Raw genomic sequence first — 23,906 nt, forward strand, 5'->3', positions numbered from 1 at the left:
AATCCACACCCACCAGCCAGTCACGAGCTTCCCCTGCCTTCCCTCCACTCTCTCACCCCAGACACCCAGGATTGAGCCCCTGTGCCCCATGGTAATGCCTCCAGAAAGCCCGTCAGGATTGCCTCAGCCTGCTATCCATCCCAGGATGCTGTCAGCCAGCACCTTGCCCCACTTCCCACATTGACAGGCCCTTCTCTCTCTCCCGGGGGGGGGGGGGGCGGGGGGCTCAGCTAACACACCTGGTGAACCCTAAAGCCCCCTTCAAACTATGGGACGGTCGGTGTCCCATTCGGGTGACGGACTCCAGCCCATTGTCAGGTCAACCCAAATCCCAATCTCCAATGATTCAAAACACAAACGCTTGCAGGGATGCAATTTTTCATCTCACCCACCGGAAAAGGATTTCTCTATTTTTTTTTATTCCAGAGAACTGAGATTTCCTTCCAAACAGCAGCTGGCAGGGCAATCATTAGCTTCTGATAAAATACAGTCCATTAAAAATAATAATGACGATGTTGACCATGTAACTGAGCAGCAGAAAATGTTCGGGGGCCTTCACCTTAATGACAGCCTGAGACAGCGAGGGGTTGCTGTTTTATCACAGCGTACGACGGGGGCCTGAGCGAGAGCACAGCGGGGAGGGCGTTCCCCTTGCACGCGGCTGACCGGGGTTCGATTCCTCCGTCCCTCTCGGAGAGCCCGGCCAGCTACCGAGAGGATCCCGCCCGCACGGCACAGCCTGGCAAGCTCCCCGTGGGGTCTTCGAGATGCCAAACACAGTCACGACAAGTCTCACCATGGGGACGTGACTGGCGCCCGCTCGAGCAAATCGATGAGCAATGGGATGATAGGGAAACAGTGATATGGAGGCATATGGTTTCTCGCCCTGAGAAGAATGACAATGAATGAAAGAAAGAATTTCTGTTGGGGGGTGGGAGGAGTTAGTGCGACACCTGTTTGCTCGGGGCATACTCCTAGTTCTGTGCTCAGAGGGCAATAATACAGTGCCGGCTGTCGGAGTGACAGGACAGCGGGGAGAGCGTTGGCCTTACATGCAGCCAAGCGGGGTTCAGTCCCCGGCATCCATAGGGGTCCCCTGAGCACTGTCAGGAGTGATTCCTGAGTGCAGAGCCAGGAATCAGCCCTGAGCATCGCCATGTATGATCACAAAAAACAACAAAAACAACAAAATAATAATAACAGCACTGTAGCACTGTCATCCTGTTGTTCATAGATTTGCTCGAGTGGGCACCAGTCATATCTCTATGGTGAGACTTGTTGTGACTGTGTTTGGCATCTCGAATACGCACGGGGAGCTTGCCAGGCTCTGCTGTGCGGGCAGGATCCTCTCGGTAGCTTGCCGGGCTCTCCGAGAGGGGTGGAGGAATCGAACTCGGGTCGGCCGCGTGAAAGGCGAACGCCCACCACTGTGCTATCGCTGCAGCCCAATAATAATAATAATAATAATAATAATAATAATAATAATAACAATGTAGTGCTAAGGTTAAGCGGGGTTAGGGTCTGTTCAAGGCTTAGCTCTGTATCTCTCTAATCAGAACACATTCCCAAAGTACCTGACTAGGAAATACTGAACAGGAACTGAGAGACAATTTCTCTTCATTGTAAAAAGCCTTACCTCTGCAAACTAATTTTAACACCCCAATTTTCTTTTTTTTTAATTAATTAATTAATTTATTTTTGATTCGGGAATCACCATGAGGGCACATTTACAGATTTATACACTTTGTGCTTATGCTTCCCTCATACAAAGTTCGGGAACCCATCCTTCACAGTGCCCATTCTCCACCACCAGTAAACCCAGCATCCCTCCCACCCTCCCTGATCCCATATCCCCCCACCCCGCCCTGCCACTGTGCAGGGCATTCCCCTCTGTTCTCTCTCTCTAATTAGCTGTTGTGGTTTGCAACAAAAGTGCTGAGTGGCCACTGTGCTCATTCTCCAGCCCTCATTCAGCCCGCAACTCCCTTCCCCCACATGGCCTTCGACTACATTATAGTTGGTGATCCCTTCTCTGAGTTGCCCTTTCCCCAGAATGTGAGGCCAGCCTCCAGGCCATGGAGTCAACCTCCTAGTACTTATTTCTACAATTCTTGGGTGTTAGTCTCCCACCTGTTATTCTATATACCCTAGATGAGTGCAATCTTTCTATGTCTGTCTCTCTCTTTCTGACTCATTCACTCAGCATGAAACTTTTCATGCCCATCCACTTAAATACAAAATTCATGACCTCCTTTTTCTGACAGCTGCATAGTATTCCATTGTATAGATGTACCAAAGTTTCCTCAACCAGTTCATCCGTTCTAGGGCATTCGGGTTTTTTCCAGATTCTGGCTATTGTAAATAGTGCTGCGATGAACATACATGTGCAGATGTTGTTTCGATTATACTTTTTTGCCTCTCTGGGATATATTCCCAGCAGTGGTATTGCTGGGTCAAATGGGAGCTCACCTCTAATTTTTTGAGAGTCGTCCATATGTTTTCCAGAAGGGCTGAACCAGTCGGCATTCCACCAGCAGTGTAGAAGGGTCCCTTTCTCCCACATCCTCTCCAACAGCGGTTGCTTTTGTTCTTTTGGATGTGTGCTAGTCTCTGTGGTGTGAGGTGGTATCTCGTGGTTGTTTTGATCTGCATCTCTCTGATGATTAGTGATGTAGAGCACTTTTTCATGTGCCTTTTGGCCATTCGTATTTCTTCCTTGGTAAAGTTTCTGTTCATTTCTTTGCCCCATTTTTTGATGGGGTTGGATGTTTTCTTCTTGTAGAGTTCAACCAATGCTTTATATACCATTGATATCAACCCTTATCTGATGGGTATTGTGTAAATATCCTTTCCCATTCTGTGGATAGTCTTTGGATTCTGGTCACTGTATCTTTTGCAGTGCAGAAGCTTTTTAGTTTAATGTAGTCCCATTTGTTGATCTCTGTTTTTACTAGATTGCTTAGTTCCGTGTCACCTTTGAAGATACCTTTATCTTCAATATCGTGGAGGGTTTTGCCGACCTTGTCTTCAATGTACCTTATGGTTTGTGGTCGAATGTTGAGGTCTTTAATCCATTTTGATCTGACTTTTGTGCATGGTGTCAGGTCAAGGTCTAAGCCCATTTTTTTTGCATGTGGTTGTCCAGTTGTTCAGCACCATTTGTTGAAGAGACCTTTCCTTGCTCCACTTCACATCTCTTGCTCCCTTATCAAAGATTAGATGATCATACATTTGGGGCTGTGTGTAGGGATATTCCACCCTGTTCCATTGGTCTACGGCTCTGCCTTTGTTCCAGTACCATGCTGTTTTAATTGTTACTGCTTTGTAGTAGAGTTTGAGGTTGGGGAGGGTGATGCCTCCCATCATCTTTTTCCAAGAATTGTTTTAGCTATCCGTGGGCGTTTGTTGTTCCATATGAATTTTAGGATTGCTTGATCCATTTCTTTGAAGAATGTCATGGGTATACTTATAGGGGATCGCGTTGAATCTGTATAATGCTTTGGGGAGTATTGTCATTTTGACAATATTGATTCTCCCTATCCATGAGCAAGGTATATGTTTCCATTTTCTCATGTCTTCTTTTATTTCATGGAGTAGCGTTTTATAGTTTTCTTTGTAGAGGTCTTTTACATCCTTGGTTAAGCTAATTCCGAGGTACTTGATTTTCTGGGGCACGATTGTGAATGGGATTGCTTTTTTCGTGTCCCTTTCCTCTGCCTCATTGTTTGTATATAGGAAAGCCATGGATTTTTGCGTATTGATTTTGTAGCCTGCAACTTTACTGTATAAGTCTATTGTTTCTAAGAGTTTCTTAGTAGAGGCTTTGGGCTCCTCTAGATATAGTATCATATCATCTGCAAATAGTGAGAGTTTGATTTCTTCCTTTCCTATCTGGATGGCCCTTGATCTCTTTTTCTTGTCTAACAGCTATCGCAAGTACTTCCAGTACTATATTGAAGAGGAGTGGTGAGAGTGGGCATCCTTGTCTTGTGCCTGATCTTAGAGGAAAGGCCCTTAGTTTTTCTCCATTGTGAATAATGCTTGCCGTAGGCTTGTGGTAGATGGCTTCGACTATCTTGAGGTAAGTTCCTCCAAAACCCATTTTGGTGAGAGTTTTCATCATGAATGGATGTTGAATCTTGTCGAATGCTTTCTCTGCATCTATTGATATGATCATATGGTTTTTATCTTTACTTTTGTTGATATGATGGATTATGTTGATTGATTTCTGGATGTTAAACCATCCCTGCATCCCCAGGATGAATCCACTTGGTCATGGTGTATGATCTTCTTGATGAGTTGTTGGATCCTATTTGCTAGTATTTTGTTGAGGATCTTCGCATCAGTGTTCATCAGGGATATTGGTCTATAATTTTCTTTCTTAGTGGTGTCTTTGTTTGCTTTTGGTATTAGGGCGATGTGTGCTTCATAGAAACTGTTTGGGAGAGTTCCTGTTTTTTTAATTTCCTGGAAAAGCTTGAGGAAAATTGGCAACAGGTCTTCTTGGAATGTTTGAAAGAATTCACCAGTGAATCCATCTGGGCCTGGGCTTTTGCTTTTGGGGAGATTTTTTATTACAGTTTCAATTTCCTTAACATTAATGGGTCTATTCAAGTATTCCAAGTCTTCTTTGTTCAGACTTGGGAGATTGTAGGAGTCAAGGAATTCATCCATTTCTTTTAGGTTCTCTTGTTTTGTGACGTATAGACCTTCGAAGTAGTCTCTAATGATCTTTTGAATCTCACTGGTTTCTGTTATGATGTCCCCCTTTTCATTTCTGATTCGATTTATTAGGGTTCTCTCTCTCTCTTTCTTTGTGAGTCTTGCTAGCAGTTTATCAATCTTATTTATTTTCTCGAAGAACCAGCTCTTTGTTTCATTGATCTTTCGGATTGTCTTTTTGGTTCGATGTCATTAATTTCGGCTCTAATTTTTATTATTTCTTTCCTTCGGTCTGGTTTGGGTTCCTTTTTCTGGTCCTTTCTAAGGTCTTGAGCTGTGAAGTCAAATTCTCTATGTGGGCCCTTTCTTCCCTCCTGAGGAATGCTTGGAGAGCTATAAATTTTCCCCTTAACACGGCTTTAAGCTGCGTCCCATAGGTTTTGATAACTCGTGTCCTCATTTTCATTTGTTTCTAAGTATTTCTTGATTTCTTCTTTGATTTCCTTTCTGACCCACTCATTGTTCAGCATTGAGTTGTTTAGTTTCCAGGTGTTTGATTTGGTTCTCCGTGTCGGTGTGTGGTTGGCTTCTATCTTCAGCGCTTCGTGGTCTGAAAAGATGGTTGATACAATTTCTATTTTTCTGATTCTATTGAGGTATGTTCTGGGGCCCAGTACATGGTCTATTTTGGAAAATGTTCCGTGTGCACTGGAAAAGAATGTGTATTCTTTCTTTTGGGGGTGTAAAGCCTGTATAGGTCTATTAGGCCTCTCTCTTCCATTTCTTCTTTCAGAGTCAGTGTTTCCTTGCTGAGTTTTGTTCTTGTTGATCTATCCAGAGGTGATAGGGGGATATTGAACTCTCCAACTACTATTGTGCTGTTAGTGATGTCCTCTTTGAGGTCTGTAAGGAGTTGTTTTAAGTATTTAGCCGGTCGTTCATTGGTGCGCATATGTTTAAGAGTGTGATTTCCTCCTGTTGTACATATCCCTTGATGAATAGAAAGTGGCCTTCACTGTCCCTTCTAATCTTTTTCAACCTGAAATCTATATTGTCGGATACTAGGATGGCCACTCCAGCTTTTTTAAGGGAGTTGTTTGCTTGCAGGATTGTTTTCCATCCTTTGACTTTGAGTCTGTGTTTACTCTGTTTGTTCAGGTGTGTTTCTTGTAAACAGCAGAATGTTGGGTTTAATTTCCGGATCCATTTTGCCACTCTGTGTCTCTTGATAGGTGCATTTAGGCCATTGACATTGAGAGAGATTATTGTGATGGGGTTTTGTGTCATCTTTCTGTGGGGTTAGTTGTTCTTATGGGGTTCCTCCTTAGCTTACAGTAGCCCCTTTAGACCTTCTTTTAAGTTTGGTTTTGAGTCTATGAAGTTCCTGAGCTGTTGTTTATCTGAGAAATAGTGTATGGTTCCTTCAAGTTTGAGTGAGAGTTTAGCCGGATAAAGTATTCTTGGTGAGGCATTCATTTCGTTGAGTTTTTTCACTATGTCCCACCATTGTCTTCGGGCTCGGAGAGTTTCCTCTGACAGGTCTGCTGTAAATCTGAGGGGTGCTCCTTTGTATGTGATTTCCCTCTTTGACCTTGCTGCTTATAGAATTGTGTCTCTATCTACAGCATCCGCCATTCTGACTATGATATGCCTTGGAGTCTTTTTATTTGGGTCTCTTTCTGCTGGCACTCTTCGGACTTCTTGTATCTGGACGCCTGCCTTCTCCAGCTCTGGGAATTTCTTAGTAATGATGTCTTTGACTATGTTTTTTTCATTGGGGTTACTTCCCTGTGCTTCTGGTACTCCAATGATTCTTATGTTGTTTCTCTTGAAGTCATCCCCCAGGGCTCTGATTCGCTCTATAGCCATTTTGAGGTCTTTCGCCATTATTTGTTGTTGTCTGTAAGCTTTCTGCAGCTCATCCTCAAGGTCGCTGATTCTGTCTTCGGCTGTAGTCATTCTACTGTTGAGGGCATCTAATGAGATTTTTAATTCATCTACCTATTCCTTTATTTGTGTGACTTCCGTTCGTAGGTTTGAAATTTCTGCTCTCATTTCTTCCTGCATTTTTTTGGTAGATCGTTCCAGTGATTCATTCATCTCCTCCCTTAATTTATTGGACGTCTGTTCCATGGTTGCTTGGAGTAGGTCGACTCTCCTCCAGATTTCCTCTCTGAATTGTTTATCTGAGAGGTCGTAGATGTTGGGAGCCTCTTTAGAGGTTTCAAGTATCTTTTCTTCTCCCTCTCTTCCTGGAGGGGATTTTCGCTGCTTCTTCATATTGTTATGGAAGTATAGGATTGGAACTTTGTAGGTGTTTATTCCTACTACCTCTTGCTGAGAGAAGGAGGGGCTCTCTGTTTGTGCTATTGCTGATGGCAGCTTTATTCCTATTCTAGAAGTCTTCCTTACACTCAGCCTTTTCTTTCTGATTGATGTTGGGGCTTTAATGAAGACTTAAGGCTAAGTTGTCTTTACAAAAGCTTTGCTAAGCTTCTCTTATTCACTGATAATTTTTCTAAACTTAGAGCTGATAGGCTAGTTCGCATAAGTGTATGAGATGTGTTAAAGCGATTTTCAAAGCAAGAAGACTATACCTAATGTGCTAAGGTAGGAAATAAAAAATATGGAACGCTTCACGAATTTGCGTGTCATCCTTGCGCAGGGGCCATGCTAATCTTCTCTGTATCGTTCCAATTTTAGTATATGTGCTGCCGAAGCGAGCACCCCAATTTTCTTATTATGCATGAGATACGCGATGCCTAGGACTCGCCTTTCGATGGGAAATCCAAAGGCTACAATCTAAAAAAATCATATGTGTGGGCTGGAGCGATAGCACAGCGGGGAGGGCGTTTGCCTTGCACGCGGCCGACCCGGGTTCAAATCCTAGCATCCCATAGGGTCCCCTGAGCACCGTCAGGGGTAATTCCTGAGTGAAGAGCCAGGAGTAACCCCTATGCATCGCCGGGTGTGACCCAAAAAGCAAAATAATAATAATAATAATAATAAAAATAAATCATATGTGCTAAATTTAATCAAAACTCTGAAGAACTGGGGCTGGAGTGATAGCACAGCAGGGAGGGCGTTTGCCTTGCACGAGGCCGACCTGGTTCGATCCCCAGCATCCCATAAGGTCCCCCGAGCACCGCCAGCAGTGATTCCTGAGTGCAGAGCCAGCAGTCAGCCCTGAGCATCACCACATGTGGCCCCCAAACGAAGAAACGATTCTGAAAGACAAAGCATTTGGACGTGTTTTGTTTAAAACTTTCACCCTCAAACTGGCCGTAAATCATTAAACTCATTAACCAGGCAATGATTTGGAGACTCATAAATAATAAATCATCTCGAAAGAGATTAATAAGCTGCAGAGATGCTTCTGGACCCCAAAGTCACCATCCAGTTAAAATCTTAACTCCGGTTGTATCATCCCATTCAAAATGGTTAGAATTCCCGGAGTGACATCTCAAACTACATGGCGTGTTAAGGATAGGCAACCAATCTTGATTAAGAAAATATTAACACACAAATTATAACTGCAACAACATATTGGTAATCTCTTCAATAAGATTCTACGGGTTCCAGGGTGAGATACAATAATCTTCGTACGCGTTCTTGTAAGAAAAGCATTTTCGATCATTTTTAGCGAATTATTCATAAAAAAATCAAACTAGCGCAATAGCACAGCGGGTAGAGCGTTTGCCTTGCATGCGGCCGACCCGGGTTTGATTCCTCCGTCCCTCTCGGAGAGCCCAGCAAGCTACTGAGAGGATCCCGCCCGCACGGCAGAGCCTGGCAAGCTCCCCGTGGCGTCTTCGAGATGCCAAACACAGTCACAATGAGTCTCACAATGGAGACGTGACTGATGCCCACTCGAGCAAATCGATGAACAATGGGATGACAGTGCTACAGTGCTATTCATAACAAACAATATAAAATAAATTATTTAGGGTTTGCTATTGGGGCAGGCTTGGCCGTGTGGTTTGGGAAAATTGGAAATAATAATGGTGGTGCAAAGGCATAATGGAGGTGGGGTTGGGGTTGGAATATTGAATATTGAATGTAATAAATCATCACAAACAACTTAAAAATATACATCTATTTTTTAAAGTCCAGCATGGGGGCGGAGTGATACTACAGTGGGTATCACAGTGCATTTGCCTTGCACGCAGCCAACCTAGGTTTGATCCCCGGCATCCCATAGGGTCTCCAGAGCACCACCAGGAGTGATTCCTGAGTGCAGAGCCAGGAGTAAGTCCTGGGCACAGTCGGGTGTGAGCCAAAAGCAAAACATAAAGTAGAATCTAAAAGATGGGGGAAGGGGAAGGGGAGGAGTTTGTTCAATTTTGGAGAACGGATTACAGGTTAAGTAGAGAATGGGGGAGTCAGTGTCTCATGTCAGCTGAATCTCTGGGACTTAGCTATAAGCATTAGGATGCAGTCATCACTTATCTCTGGAATGTGGTTGAAGGGTTGGAATTTCCTATCAGCCTGGGAGAGGATGAAGACAAACAGCTAAAAACCAATAGGGGCCAGGGGCTGGAGTGATAGCACAGCGGGGAGGGCGTTGGCCTTGCATGTGGCTGACCCGGGTTCGATTCCCAGCATCCCATAGGGTCCCCCAAGCACTGCCAGGAGTAATTTCAGAGTGCAGAGCCAGGAGTAACCCCTGAGCATCGCCGGGTGTGACCAAAAAAACAAATAAACAAAATAAATAATAGGGGCCAAAGAGAGAATACAGTGGTTAGGGCTCTTGTCCTGCACACTACCAACTGGGGTTAGATCCCCGCCATGCCAGAGGTTCCCTGAGCACAGCCAGGAGTGATTCTGAGTACAGAGTCAGGAGTCACCCTGAGCACTTCGAGGTGTAGCCAAAACAAATAAACCCACCAAAAAAAAAAAAAGAAAAAATGATGGAAGATCAGAGAAGGAATTAATTCGCTTTGGATTGTCCAAAGTCAGTGAACTCCAAGAAAAGATGGCACCACACGGGCCTCGCTTTGGGCTGGAGACGGGACGACAGTCCAGTGAGACCAGAGATGAAAACATCACAGGTAATAAACGAGAGGGCTATTCTTCCTGGAAAAATACAGTGAAGCTAGGGGCCGGAGCGATAGCACAGTGGGTAGGGCGTTGGCCTTGCACGCGGCCGACCCGGGTTCAATCCCCGGCATCCCATAGGGTCCCCCGAGCACCGCCAGGAGTGATTCCTAAGTGCAGAGCCAGGAGGAACCCTGAGCATCGCCGGGTGGGACCCAAAGAGAAAAAAAAAATACAGTGAAGCTACTTCCAGCCAAGAGTGGCGGTGCAGGGTGGGGCTGGGGACCTCAGCCACCATCAGTAAAGCCCCTTGAATGAGAATGAGACAGGCAGAGTGCCACCATCTCTCTGGGTAACACCGTTTGCATCTGATTCATCTCGGCATAGGGTACCAAGTACACGTTAGTAATTGATACCTGGAAGGCACCTGGGCACCTCCTTCACCTAGAGAAGAATCCCATTATCCACCCCAGCGGAAGGAACTGAAGGTCCCCATCTGCCTCTATCTGCTGCCACCCCTTTAAAAACAAGACACGAGGGCCAGAGCGATAGCACAGTGGGGAGGGCGTTGGCCTTGCACGCGGTCAACCCGGGTTCGATTCCCAGCATCCCATAGGGTCCCCCAGCACCGCCAGGGGTGATTCCTGAGTGCAGAGCCAGGAGTAACCTCTGAGCATCACCGGGTGTGACCCAAAAAAGGCCAAAAAAATAAAATTATGAGAGGGGGCCCACCGGTGCTCAGGATTTATTCCTGTCTCAGCACTCCCACCCGCACGGCAGAGCCTGGCAAGCTCCCCGTGGCGTATTCGATATGGCAAAAACAGTCACAACAAGTCTCACCACGGAGACGTACTGGTGCCCGCTTGAGCAAATTGATGAACAACGGGACGACAGTGCAGTGAAGTGCAGTGCACTTGGGGATCACTCCTGTCAGGGCCTGGGGAATCTTATGGGGTGGCAGATGACCAACCCACTATCTTATCTTTCTGGCCCCTAAGAACTTGTTTTTAACCCCGGCTTTTACTACTGGACATACTGTTGAATGTAATAGCAAATATTGGCTTTAATTTATTTTTAGTCACTGTGTTGGTGCTGATTCGGTATAGCAGACACAGCAAACGAATACAGTGGATCTTGTAAGAACCTCCATCAAAAATCTATTTTTTTTCGGGAGGGCATGGGGAGTCACATCCGGTGATGCTCAGGGCTGACTCTGCACTCAGGAATTACTCCTGGGCGGTGCTCAGGGGACCTGATGGGATGCCGGGGATCGAACCCGGGTCCGCTGCATACAAGGCAAACCCCAGACCCACTATACTATCAATCCAGTCTGCAAGTAGTGGCTTTGGGCTGGAATTACTAATGCATTTATCCTCCAAACCAGAAAATATTCGTTTTTTTGGAAAATTCCTTGAAGGTCATGCATAGGTGGAAAGTGTTTCCGATGACATTCTCGGCCCCTTGCAGAGAAACAGCCATTGAATGATGATGTCGTAGCATCCAGGGCTTGTGAACCCAACTGACACTGGCCAATTAGGTTTGGGTTTTTGAGGTTGGGGATTTTTAAATTTTTTTTTTCTTTTAGACAGAACGCGACCGTCCATGACCTACATGTAGGAAACGTGTTTGTGTGTTTCTGAGTCCTTTCCCTGGCGGGATTCCCGGAAGAGTACTTAAGTGCTCGGGCAAAGGGTGTGGTCCATCTCAAAATTCTTGGAAGGCCATTACTGAACCGTTCGTTTTCCTGGAAGGATGGGGGGAACCGAGCTTCTGGAAGGGATTGTGAGGAGAGCAAGTTCTCGGTATCCCAGGAGACAGAAGTGTGCAAACACAGACAGTAAATACATCCAGGACGCCCTAATCCCAACAGGACGCCCTAGCGTACCCTAACATGGATTGGGGGGGGGGAGAGGTGGGTGAAAATTTAACTCCAGCTGTTTGTGTTGAAAGTAGATAAAGGACCAGACGTGACGGCCTCTCAGTGTCTGTGTTGCAAGCCATAACGCCCAAAAGGAGAGAGAGAGTATGGGGAATATTGTCTGCCATGGAGGCAGGGGGAGGGTGGGAAAGGGGGGGGGTATACCCGGGATATTGGTGGTGGGGAATGTGCCCTGGTGGAGGGATGGGTGTTTGATCATTCTGTGATTGTAACTCAAACATGAAAGCTTGTAACTATCTCACAGTGATTCAATAAAATTAAAAAAAAAAAGAGTGTGGGCATATAGGCTGGAGCAAGAGACAGCAGATTGGGTGTGTGCCTTGTATGTAGCCCACCAGCTTGGATCATGGCATCCCATAGGGTCCCCTGCATGAGCACTGGGGCAGGAGTCCACCCTGAGCACTGTCAGCTATGCCCACCCCCCCAAGCAAAGGCTGAAAGAGGCTCAATTCTCACTTCTCCATCCACCGAACCAGCTCCCTGTCCAGGGGCCACTCTTCCATGTAGGCACTGCAGGATATGCCCCCACCCCCCCACCAAAAAAAAAATCACGAATCACGAAGTCCCCGTTAATCGTCGATTTCTCGAGCGGGCTCAGTAACCTCCCCATTCGTCTTTTCCCTGAGATCTTAGAAGTCTCTCTCGACTCAGCCCTCCCAAAGATGTCACACTGGAGGCTCTTTCAGGGTCAGGGGAATGAGGTCCAGCTTGTTACTGGCTTTGGCATATGAATACACCATGGGAAGCTTGCAAGGCTGTCCCATGTGGGCAGGAAACTCTCAGAAGCTTGCCAGAGGGAGAAGTAGGCTACAAGATATCTCGTGGCCGCAAAGCGGCCGCACTGTTCTGGGAGCTTGGTTTTAAATCTCTGGATGTTGGCCGTTGATGGGATTACACACACCTGGGGTTCCTCTGCCGGTACCTTCATGTGTGAGGCCCGTCCGAATGTGTGGAGAGGGGCCTCAAGCATGGCTGTGGCTAGGTTCCGGTGGTCTTCGGCCGCCAGGAGCTCTGCTTGGGGTGGGGAGGGAAGCTGGAGCCCATCCCCTCCAAGGGGCCCCAGGGAAGACAGCCAGGCGTGCAGGCAAGAGACTCTAAGCTAAACTGGGTTGGAGCTCAAAGTCAACCTCTAAACCAGCAGATGGGGGTTGAAGGAATTCTGAGCACTAGAAAAATCTCTCCAGCCCTGATGCTGATGCTTCCTTTATCTCCAGCAACCTAGTATCACCCAAGGCAGAAAAGGCTCAATTATAATTACTGTGGGGAAGAGAGGTGGCTCCTGGCTGAAACTCATTGATGCTTAATGACAATCAGCTCTTGAGAGAGCATTAATTATGGCCAATCCTTCACCCGTTATTTCTGCAAAGGGTGGAGGGGGGGAGGGAGGAGAACAGGGAGGGAGGAGAGAGAGAACAGGGAGAAATAAAAAAAAAGATGGTGGGTGGAGATATATTTAGAACGTCGGGTCCAGTTGCTGAGGCCAAGGAAAGGTTCCCACTTCAATGGGGCTGGACAAATGGCCTTGTCCCCAGCGGTGGTTTTGTCATGCTAATGTGTCCAGACAGGCTCTGCCTGGCCAGATTTAGAGGCTGTTTTGTGAGTTTGTTTTCGGGGAGTTGAGCTTCCTTCGAAAGCTCCATTAATCAGACCCAAACAGAACTGGCGTTCAGGAGTGGCCTGATTCGGGGTGTCAGAGAAACGGCCATGGGAGAGGCCAGGAAGAAAATGGCATGCCCGAAGCCTGATTTCCTTCCTGCCCAGTATCCCCCTTTGGTGGGCAGGTGTGGGGCTGTTTGGTCACGCCCAGCCATGCTGAGGTCTTATGCCTGATTCTGCACTCAGGAAATCCTTTTTCTTTTTTTTTTTTTTTTGGTTTTTGGGTCCCACCCGGCAATGCTCAGGGCTGACTCCTGGCTCTGCACTCAGGAATCACTCCTGGTGCTCGGGGGGACCCTATGGGATGCTGGGAATCGAACCTGGGTCAGCCGCAAGGCAAACACCCTCCCCGCAGTGCTATTGCTCCAACCCCATCAGGAAATTCTTCTGATGGGGCTTGGAGCACCGTACGGGATGTCAGGGATCGAACCCGGGTCGGCTGGTGTGCAAGGCAGGAAATCTCATGTTTGGGGGTGCTTTGAACAGAATCGGGGCAGGGTGGACAATGAGAAAGTAGTGGGTTCTCAGCCAGCCAAACTAATGCTTTTTCTGGAAAGCTCCGAAACGCACTCATGGGGCTGGAGCGATAGCACAGTGGGGAGGGCTTTGGCCTGGCACGCGGACGACCCAGGTTCGATTCTCAGCATCCCATAGGATCCCCCGCACACTACCAGGAGTGATTCCTGAGTGCAGAGCCAGGAGGAACACCTGTGCATCACCAGGGGTGATACCCCACCCCAAAAAAAGAAAAAAGAAATGGCCTCACTCCTGTGAAAAGACACAGCCCATTGGGGTGAGATGAGAACCCAGAAACCCAATTCAGAAGCGTTTCATGAGCATCGACACGGCACTCAGGATTGTTCGAGGCTCCAGCCAAGACCGGACCCCCCCTCCCAAAGATAGGTTCAAAGCAGCAGGGCCAGGACGGACTCGATTCCGGCCAGGAGGTCACACGGCCACTTGGTGAGCAGTTCAGAAATCGACCGTTGGGCGCATCACAAATGAGAACCACGGGAGCCAGAGCGATAGCACAGTGGGGAGGGCGTTGGCCTTGCACGCAGCCTGCCCGGGTTCGATTCCCAGCATCCCACAGGGTCTCCCGAGCACCACCAGGAGTGATTCCTGAGTGCAGAGCCAAGAATAACCCCTGTGAATTGCCAGGTGGGACCCAAAAACCAATATATATATTGGTTTATATATCCACAGCGGGGAGGACGTTTGCCTTGCACATGGCCAACCCGGGTTCGATTCCCAGCATCCCATAGCTTACATCCTGAGCACCGCCAGGAGTAATTCCTGAGTGCAGAACCAGGAGTAACAACCCCTGTGTACCGCCAGGTGTGACCCAAAAAGCAAAAACTATATATATATATATGTATATATACGTAATATATATATATTCCAGGGCCAGAGAGGTAGTACAATGGATAAGGCACTTGCTTCATATGTAGGTCCAATCCCTCGCATCCCATAGGATCCGTGAGTCCATCCATTCATGCACAAATGCATCCATACACCCATGCCTGCATCCACCCACCCATCCACACATCCATTTATTCATCCACCCATGCATGCATGCATCCATCCATCCATGTATAGATGCATGCATCCATCTGTGCATCCATGTACCCAGGTTCAATCCCTGGCAACCTGTAGGGTCTCCTGAGCTCTGCCAGGACTGACCCCTGAGTGCTGAGCCAGGAGTAAGCCCTGAGCATCTCTGAGTGTGAACCATCAGACCAAAACCACAAACAACAAAGTTTCCCCTAGGGGTCAAAGAGATAGTACAGTGGGTAAGGCACTTGTCTTGAATCCCAATGACACCAGCTCGATCTGTGGCACCAAATAGGGTCCCCAAACACCACCTGGAATGACGCCAGAGCATAGAGCTAGAGTAAGCCCTGAGCACCACCAGATGTGACCAATTAATCAAAGCCCAGAAATCCTTTTCCCAAAAGTGTATCCCACGCCTCAAAACACATTTCTTTTTTATTTTATTTATTTTTTTTTTGCTTTTTGGGTCAGACCTGCCGATGCACAGGGGTTACTCCTGGTTCTACTCAGGAATTACTCCTGGCGGTGCTCAGCGACCATATGGGATGTTGGGAATCGAACCCAGGATGGCCACGTGCAAGGCAAACGCCCTCCCCGCTGTGCTATTGCTCCAGTCCTCTCAAAACACATTTCAAATTATCCAGGGGACCTTGTTCAGCCTTGCAAAGGCTTACATTCATGGGGGAGATAATGGAACTGAGGAGGCTTAATTTAAAGCCCAAGTTTTCACACTCACTAACAATCCACACTGTAGCACTGTTGTCCCGTTGTTCACGGATTTGCTCAAGCGGGCACCAGTAACATCTCCATGGTGACACTTGTTGTAACTGTGTTTGGCATATCGAACACGCCACGGGGAGCTTGCCAGGCTCTGCCGTGCGGGCGGGATATTCTCGGTAGCTTGCCGGGCTCTCCGAGAGGGATCGAGGAATCGAATCCGGGTCGGCCGCGTGTTAGGCAAACGCCCTACCTGGTGTGCTATCAATCGCTCCAAGTCTGACAACGCACGCAAGTGTGGGAAATCAGACTGAGCCAGAAGAAAGAACGGTGGGCTGGAGCCATAGTACAGCGGGGAGGGCGTTTGCCTTGCACGCAGCTGACCTGAGTTCAAATCCCAGCATCCCATAGGGTCCCCTGAGCACCGCCAGGAGTGATTCCTGAGTGCAGAGCCGGGAGTCAGCCCTGAGCATTGCCGGGTGTGACCCAAAAAGCAAAAAAAAAAAAAATACACTGCTCCCAGCTCTACATTTCCACGGTCCCGTTTGGAACTAAATGAAGCACATGTGAAAGAGTTAACTAAAGACAGAGTCCGGGGCTGGAGCGATAGCACAGCGGGGAGGGCGTTTGCCTTGCCTGTGGCCAACCCGGGTTCGATCCCCGGCATCCCATACTGTCCCCCGAGCACCGCCATGAGTGATTCCTGAGTGCAGAGCCGGGAGTCAGCCCTGAGCATCACTGGGTGGGACCCAAAAACCAAACAAACAAACAAGCAAGCAGAAGGAAGAAGGAAGAGCGGCGGGGAAGAGTGTTCTGGGGACACATAATTTCAAACGTTCTTGACTCTTGACGGGGGAAGCGAAGCTGAACTTTCAGGAGAGAGACGGTCAGCAAAATCCCTGCCAGACCCCGCCAGGCCCTCGTGGTCCCCCACGCCCCCCTAACAGCTCCCAACTCCGAGCTCCTCTATAATCACCTCTGCCCAGAGCCCTGGAGAGCATAAAACTGCCAAGAAGCCGGGAGATTTACTCAGGACTGGGGAAAACTCAGCCGCTTCTGCAGTTACACTGGGAAAAAAACGCATTATTGGGGTAATTTGCATTTCTCTCTCCAAAGCCCCTCTAGGGTGAAACACATCCACTTTTTTTTTTTTTTTTTTTTTTGCTTTTTGGGCCATACCAGGTGATGCTCAGGGTTACTCCTGGCTCTGCACTCAGAAATCACCCCTGGCGGTGCTCAGGGGACCCTATGGGAAGCTGGGAATCAAACCCGGGTCACCCGCGTGCAAGGCCAACGCCCTCCCCGCTGTGCTGCCGCTCCAGCCCCGGGAAGATGGAGTTTGTGTTTTCCACGTCGGAGCCTCAGATTCTAGTGCACCCCACGCTCCGACCCCCCCATGGTTCCCCAAGCATCGCCGGGAGTGATGAGCTGGGAGTGGACCCCCACACACACCACGAATCAATCAAAACACAGTCAGCACCCTACGCGGAGAATCCCCACTCGCGGGAAGGTCGGGGTCAGTGCTAAGATCCGTCTCTGGAAAGGGAGTAGATCCTGTTAGGATGAAAGGGACCAGAAGGATGGGGTGGAGCAATAGCACAGCGGGGAGGGCGTTTGCCTTGCACTCGGCCGACCCGGGTTCGATCTCCGGCATCCCATAGGGTCCCCTGAGCACCGCCAGGAGTGATTCCTGAGTGCAGAGCCAGGAGTGACCCCTGTGCATCACCGGGTGGGACCCAAAAAGCAAAAAAAAAAAAAAAAAAAAAGGGACCAGAAGTGCGGGATGGACCCTTCTACCAGTGTGGGTGGGAGAGGGGGGCGAGCAAGGAGCACAGCCGGGCGTGTGGGAGGCTCCAGGGTTCCCCCACATGAGGGGCAAGCCAAGAGGGGAGGCAGGAGTGACTCATGTTAGATGAGAGATTAGTAATGATGGGTGGCGGCACGCACTCACGCCTCGCCTCCCAGAGATACAGACGGTCCGGAGAGGAAAGAAACACAGCATGTACGCATGCGCGCGCGCACGCACACACGCACGCACACACACACACACACACACAGAGGCACACACGAGACACACACAGACACAGAACACACCCACGAGACACACACACCTGAGAAATATCAGTTTTATCCAATGACAGCCTTAAAAAATAGAGACAGAAAAATGTTTTCGATTATTATTATTTTTTGGTTTTTTGGTTCTTTGCTTTTTGGGTCACACCCGGCAATGCTCTACCTGCTGTGCTATCACTCTGCCCCCCCCCAAATTATTAGTTTTATTGTTTTTTTGGGTCACAGAGCGATGCTCAGGGTAATTTCTGCAGGTAATTTCTGCACTCAGAAATTACTCCTGGCAGTGCTCAGGGGACCCTATGGGATGCCGGGATGGATCCTGGGTTGGTCACATGCAAGGCAAACGCCCTCCCCATTGTGCTATCGCTCCAGTCCCTAACTACAGTTTATGAAAGCGTGAATTTCAGGGGAAAGAGGATAATTTTTTTTTTATTTATTGGTTTTTGGGTCACACCTGGTGATGCACAGCGGTTCCTCCTGGCTCTGCACTCAGGAATCACTCCTGGTGGTGCTCGGGGAACCCTATGGTATGCTGGGAATCAAACCTGGGTCGGCCGTGTACAAGGCAAATGCCCTCCCCGCTATGCTATCACTCCAACCCTAGAAGAGGAGAAATTTTAATAAAATCAGGTGCCCACCCCCCCCAAAAAAATAAAATAAACCCTTTTGCTTGACTCTTGAGAGGGCAAGAGGGGATGTGCATGAAAAGAATTTTAAATTAGGGGCTGGAGTGATAGCACAGCGGGGAGGACGTTGGCCTTGCACGCGGCCGACCCGGGTTCGATTCCCAGCATCCCATAGGGTCCCCCAAGCACCACCAGGAGTAATTCCTGAGTGCAGAGCCTGGAGGAACCCCTGAGCATCACGAGGTGTGACCCAAAAAGAAAAAAAATATATATATTTAAATTAGCAGCTACTTTAGTGTCCAGATGACCTTGCAGAGATCTGCAGGGCTTCTGAAAGTTGAGACTGAGAGGGACTGAGGTGAAGCAGGGGCCATGAAGGGAGGGACCGCTGAAAGCCAGCACTTACTGATACCCTGGACATCAGCATCTAATTCAAGACCTTCCCGTGTCACCAATGAACAAAAGCTGAGCGCCCAGAGGGGTCACACGTGGAGGTAAGGGAGAGGTGACCTGGCACCCCCGTGACCTGTAGCCTGACCCAGGCAAGCAGGGGTCCTATCCCCATCTCCAGTGCATTTCCATTCTCCTTGCAGACCCCAAGTTCAGACAGACCCCAAAGCCCAGAAGTACTGCTCGGGCTATAGAGGCAGTGCCAGTGATTAAACCCAGTTAAAGGCTCTATGTAAATATTTCAGGGGCCAAGGAGATAGCGCAATGGGTAGTGCAATTGCCTTGCACGCAGCCCCAGGAGCTAGTGCAATGGGTAGGGCACTTGCCTTGCACGCAGCCGACCCAGGTTCGATCTCTGGCATCCCCTAAGGTCTTTTTGGAATTTAAAGTTTATTGAGCCACTCACACAACAGTGCAACTGAGGCACACCCAATTCCACCAGGCACTAACAATCCTAAACTACTTTTCTCTCCCCTTTACAGCATTCGTGTGGTTTATTTAGCAATGTCCTCTTTTGGATTGACACAGGAAGACAGCTAATGCTATGCTATGGAACATGCAAGTTAATTGACTCCAACATAACATTTATTACTGGGCATCCATATTTATTTGATTTAAGCCTCGGACTGGAGCGATAGCACAGCCGGTAGTGTTTACCTTGCACACGACCGACTTGGGTTCGATTCTTCCGTTCCTCTCCGAGAGCCCGGCAAGCTACCGAGAGTATCTTGCCCGCATGGCAGAGTCTGGCAAGCTCCCCGTGGTGTATTCAATATGCCAAAAACAGTCACAACAAGACTCACCATGGAGACGTTACTGGTGCCCGCTCGAGCAAATCGATGAACTACGGGATGACAGTGCTACAGTGCTAAGTCTGGGTTCCCGCCCCAAGCAGAACCTCACATCCGTAAACCTCCAGAACCCAACCACAGCCATGCTCAAGGCCGCTCTCCACACGCTCGGACAAGCTTCACGCATGAAGGAACCGACAGAGGAACCCAGGTGTGCGGAACCCGGGGCTGAGATCTCTAAAAAAAAAAAAAAAAACTGCTCGGATTGGGACTGGGCTTCCTCCACCCAGATCCCCAGTTTTCCTGTAGCTTGGCAGCCACACCCACAAACTGCTCCTGGCCCCATGTAATCTCATCAATGGCCAATGTCCAGAGACTAGAAAATAAAGCTCCCAGAAGACAGTGATGCCATGACAACATGCCAGTCGACCAAAAGCTTGCATTCAGTAGACTGGGAACACCTGTAAGGACGATTAGAGGCCACCCCAAAAGCTTCTGTCCCTCTCAGAGAGCCGGGTAACCTACCAAGGGTATCCTGCCCGCACGGCAGAGCCTGGCAAGCTACCCGTGGCGTATTCGATATACCAAAGACAGTAACAATAATGGGCCTCATTCCCCTGACCCTGAAAGAGTCCCCAATACAGCAGCGTTGGGAAGGACGAGTAAGGAGAGGCTGATAAAAGCACACGACAGGTACAAATGGAGATATTACTGGCGCCCGCTCGAGCAAATCGATGATCAACAGGATGACAGGTGATACAGGTGAAGCCTCGGTCGCCCTTAACTCTGAGCACCCCAAGAGCAGGGTCCTGACCAGGGACTGGATGGACCCAGGGCAAGCTGAGAGCTACCCTGGCATCGAAATGGGCCTGGCCAAGTGCCATGATACTTAACTCTAAGTTAAGAGCACAGTCATAGAGCAGGTGTAGCCCAAACACAAAACCAAAAATTCCAAGATTCCCCGGGGGATGGGGGTGGGGGAGGGGGCAAATGCAGAGAGAACTCCCAGAGAAGCTCAAGTTCATGGTGAGTATGCAGTCTCTTTGCAATCGAACTATTTTTTTTTTTGCTTTTTTTCGGTCACACCCAGCAATGCTCAGGGCTGACTCCTGGCTCTGCACTCAGGAATTACTCCTTGGCGGTGCCCGGGGGACCCTATGGGATGCTGGGGATCGAACTCAGGGTGGCCGCATGCAAGGCAAATGCCCTACCCGCTGAACTATCACTTCGGTCCCCTGTAATGGAAGTTTTGCAGTCTGATTCTGATTCCCACCACCCCCCCTCTATCTCACCCTGGGGTGTGTGGAATTCTGGGCCAGATAAACCAAATTTCTTTCTTTCTTTCTTTCTTTCTTTCTTTCTTTCTTTCTTTCTTTCTTTCTTTCTTTCTTTCTTTCTTTCTTTCTTTCTTTCTTCCTTCCTTCCTTCCTTCCTTCCTTCCTTCCTTTCTTTCCTTCTTTCTCTTTTTGAGTCACACCCGGCAATGCACAGGATTTACTCCTGGCTCTGCACTCAGGAATTACTCCTGGCGGTGCTCAGGGGACCCTATGGGATGCTGGGAATCAAACCCTGGTCTGCCACATGCAAGGCAAACACCCTCCCCGCTGTGCTATCACTCCAGCGCCCCCCCAAGCCCCGTTCTGAGGCAGCATCTCTGCATTTGTCCTGCTGGGGGTCGTGGGCGTGGGGGACAATTGGAGCATTGAGCAAATACATCTGGCCCCTATGGGAAAGAGCGTGGGGGGGGAGGGCCAGGGAGCCGGGTTACCATAGCAACGCAGCAGGGCCCTGCAGTGGCCAGCTCAGAGGCACTGGGGGTACCCCACACCTGTTCCTTCACATCTGGGCTATCGCAACACACACAGCAAGTGGGAAGGAGCAACCATGCACGAGGTCCTGGCTTTGCTGTGAAGGGGTTCCTGCAGAATCAGGGAGTAGACCTTTTTTTTTTGCTTTTTGCTTTTTGGGGTCACACCCAGCGATGCACAGGGGTTACTCCTGGCTCATGCACTCAGGAATCACTCCTGGCGGTGCTCGGGGGACCCTATGGGATGCTGGGAATCGAACCTTGGTCGGCTGCTTGCAAGGTAAACGCCCTACCTGTTCTGCTATCACTCCAGCCCCAGGGAGTAAACTTTTGAAAACTTGCCGCTCTCTCCTTTCTTGTTTGTTTGCTTTTCTGGGTGGCTCCAAAGTCCCTCTTCATGCACAGAACCCCCAAAACGGCTTCCTTGGAAACACACAATTCCCCGGGTGTCGCATGTATTATACATCACCAGGAAAAAAACTGGACCCACCGACCATAATCACCATCCTGAATGCAGATGCCTTATCCGACACAACGATCACAGCTTTCAAATGCCCCACGGCGCCCCAAGACCCCCTCCCCGACGCTTCCGGCCGGACCCCGAGTTTTATGACCTTCTCGTACAAGCCCTGCGTGCGCACGCGTCAGGGAACGCGCGCGCTGCGTTGAGCATCTCTCCAGGAGGCAACTTTTCACAGCTTTCTCTTTCGGGGTTACCCAGAGGGGGCTTCCTGAACGTGAAGAGGTGAAGGTCTGGGTCGCCACGCGAGCAGGAGAGGGGGACGGGGGATGCGTCTCCACAGAGAAGGCCACCGCGCCTTTGGATAGGGTCTGATATGGCTGGACCCACCTGCAGGACTTTGGGGGACCTGAGACCCAGTCGCCTTAGCTCTGAACTGGCTTCCCTGGGCTCAGTGACAGTGCCAGCATCGTGCAAGAAAAGGGGTCCCCGGGCTGGAGCAATAACACAGAGGGGAGGGCGTTTGCCTTGCACGCGGCCGACCTGGGTTCGATTCCCAGCATCCCATAGGGTCCCCTGAGCACAGCAGGAGTGATTCCTGAGTGCAGAGCCAGGAGGAACCCCTGTGCATCGCCGGGTGTGACACCCAAAAAGAAAGAAAAAAGAGAAAAAGAAAAGGGGTCTCTCTGACCCGGGAGGAGAACAGGGAGACTCCAGTGAGCGTAGTGTGGATCTTTGCAAGAAGGCAGGCACACACGCGCGTGCGCGTGTGTGTGTGTGTGTGTGTGTGTGTGTCTGGGATGGGGTGTACGGCCCCCCCCCCAAGAAGTGGGCAGGAGAGAAGGTGGCCTTGGCAACAAAGAATATCCAGAACTCGGAACCCCCCACTTGGAGGGGTGCCCAGGCGCTGTCAGATGTGGGCTCAGAGCAAGGACCAGGAGAACAGAAGAGAAGCAAAAGCGTCAACTGGGGCAGGTGGGGGCGTCCTGCGTGTGGATAAAACCCAGCCTCAGGGCCCCCCCTTGCCTGCTTCTTATGTCCCCCCCACCCCAGGACCAGCTGAGCGAGTGTGGGCGGTGTCCGAGGAGGAAGGGAGGGACGGACGCATCAGGGAGCATGTGGCCAGGGGCACGCGCGCGCGCGCGCGCGCGGCGAGGGCTGCCGGGATCCGAGCTGGGCACCCAGCTGACATGGCCGGGCCCAGGTGCCCTGGCACGAGAAGCGGGGCTTGGCATGCCCAGTCTCCGATCTGCAACCTGCTCCCTGGGGGGGGGGGGCGGCCCAAGGGGACACTGGGGGTAGCCTAGAAGGATGCACTGGGGAGGGTGGAGGAGGGAGGGGGGCGGAGCGTGGGGGTCAGGGAGGGATCTGGAAAGCGGGGCCTGGAGGGGTGTGCGGCGGGTTAAGGGGGGGCGCGCAGGGTGGGGGGAGGTCGCGCCACCCCCCCTCCACGACTCACCGAGCACGAAGAAGGGCAACTCGGTGTTCTCCAGGTCGTCCACCACCACCATCTCGCCGGGGAAGTCGTTGCGCACGGAGAAGAGCAGCTTGGGCTCGGCGGCCGACGGGCTGTGCATGATGCTCAGGTCGTTCTCGCGCAGGAACGGCAGCGCCGACACGGTGATGCTCTTCACTTTGCACTCGAGCTCCTTGGACGCGTCCACGTCGCCGCCGGCCGCCGCGGCCAGCGCGGCCCCGGGCGCCCAGCAGCAGCCGCTGCAGACGGCGGCCAGCAGCGCGCAGAGCCCGGCGCGAGCCATCCCGAGCCCCGGTCGCCTTCCTGCGGGCGGGGAGGCGCGGGGGGCGCGCCGGGAGGGGCCGGGGATGGCGGTGGGGTGGGGGGGCTACCCGGAGCGCACGCCTGGAGAGCCCCCCGCGCGCTCTTTGTTTCCTCGCAGCCGCCGATCGGGGGGGATGGGGGGATGGGGGAGAGAGATGCAGGGGAGGGGGTGGGGTGCGGGGAGCGAGGACGTCGGCAGGGAGAGGAGGCGGAGGGGGGAGGAGGAGGGAGCGAGGGTGCCCGGGAATCAGGTCAGCTCCCCCCAGCCCAGGCTGCAGGCCGCGCCCGCCGCCGGCTCGGCACCCCCGCCCCCCCGCCCCGGGCGCGAGCAGCGCGCTCCTGCGGCCCCGGCTG

General features: G+C 50.4%; 1 protein-coding gene and 1 non-coding gene across 2 annotated transcripts in view; both read right to left on the bottom strand.

Annotated features, from left to right (window-relative positions):
* ASTN1 (astrotactin 1) overlaps positions 1-23,906 on the bottom strand; it is a 197,792-nt gene extending 173,886 nt beyond the window's left edge. Inside the window, exon 1 of the mRNA XM_055121220.1 lies at positions 23,232-23,906. Within this exon, the coding sequence (XP_054977195.1) occupies positions 23,232-23,532 (301 nt within the window). The 5' untranslated portion in view covers positions 23,533-23,906. The remainder of the gene's footprint in view (positions 1-23,231) is intronic.
* Positions 7,283-7,389, bottom strand: LOC129400372 (U6 spliceosomal RNA). Its single transcript, XR_008627615.1, has one exon. It is a non-coding gene; the product is annotated as a U6 spliceosomal RNA (small nuclear RNA).

Source organism: Sorex araneus, chromosome X, assembly GCF_027595985.1.
Source record: "Sorex araneus isolate mSorAra2 chromosome X, mSorAra2.pri, whole genome shotgun sequence".
Lineage (NCBI taxonomy): Eukaryota > Metazoa > Chordata > Mammalia > Eulipotyphla > Soricidae > Sorex > Sorex araneus.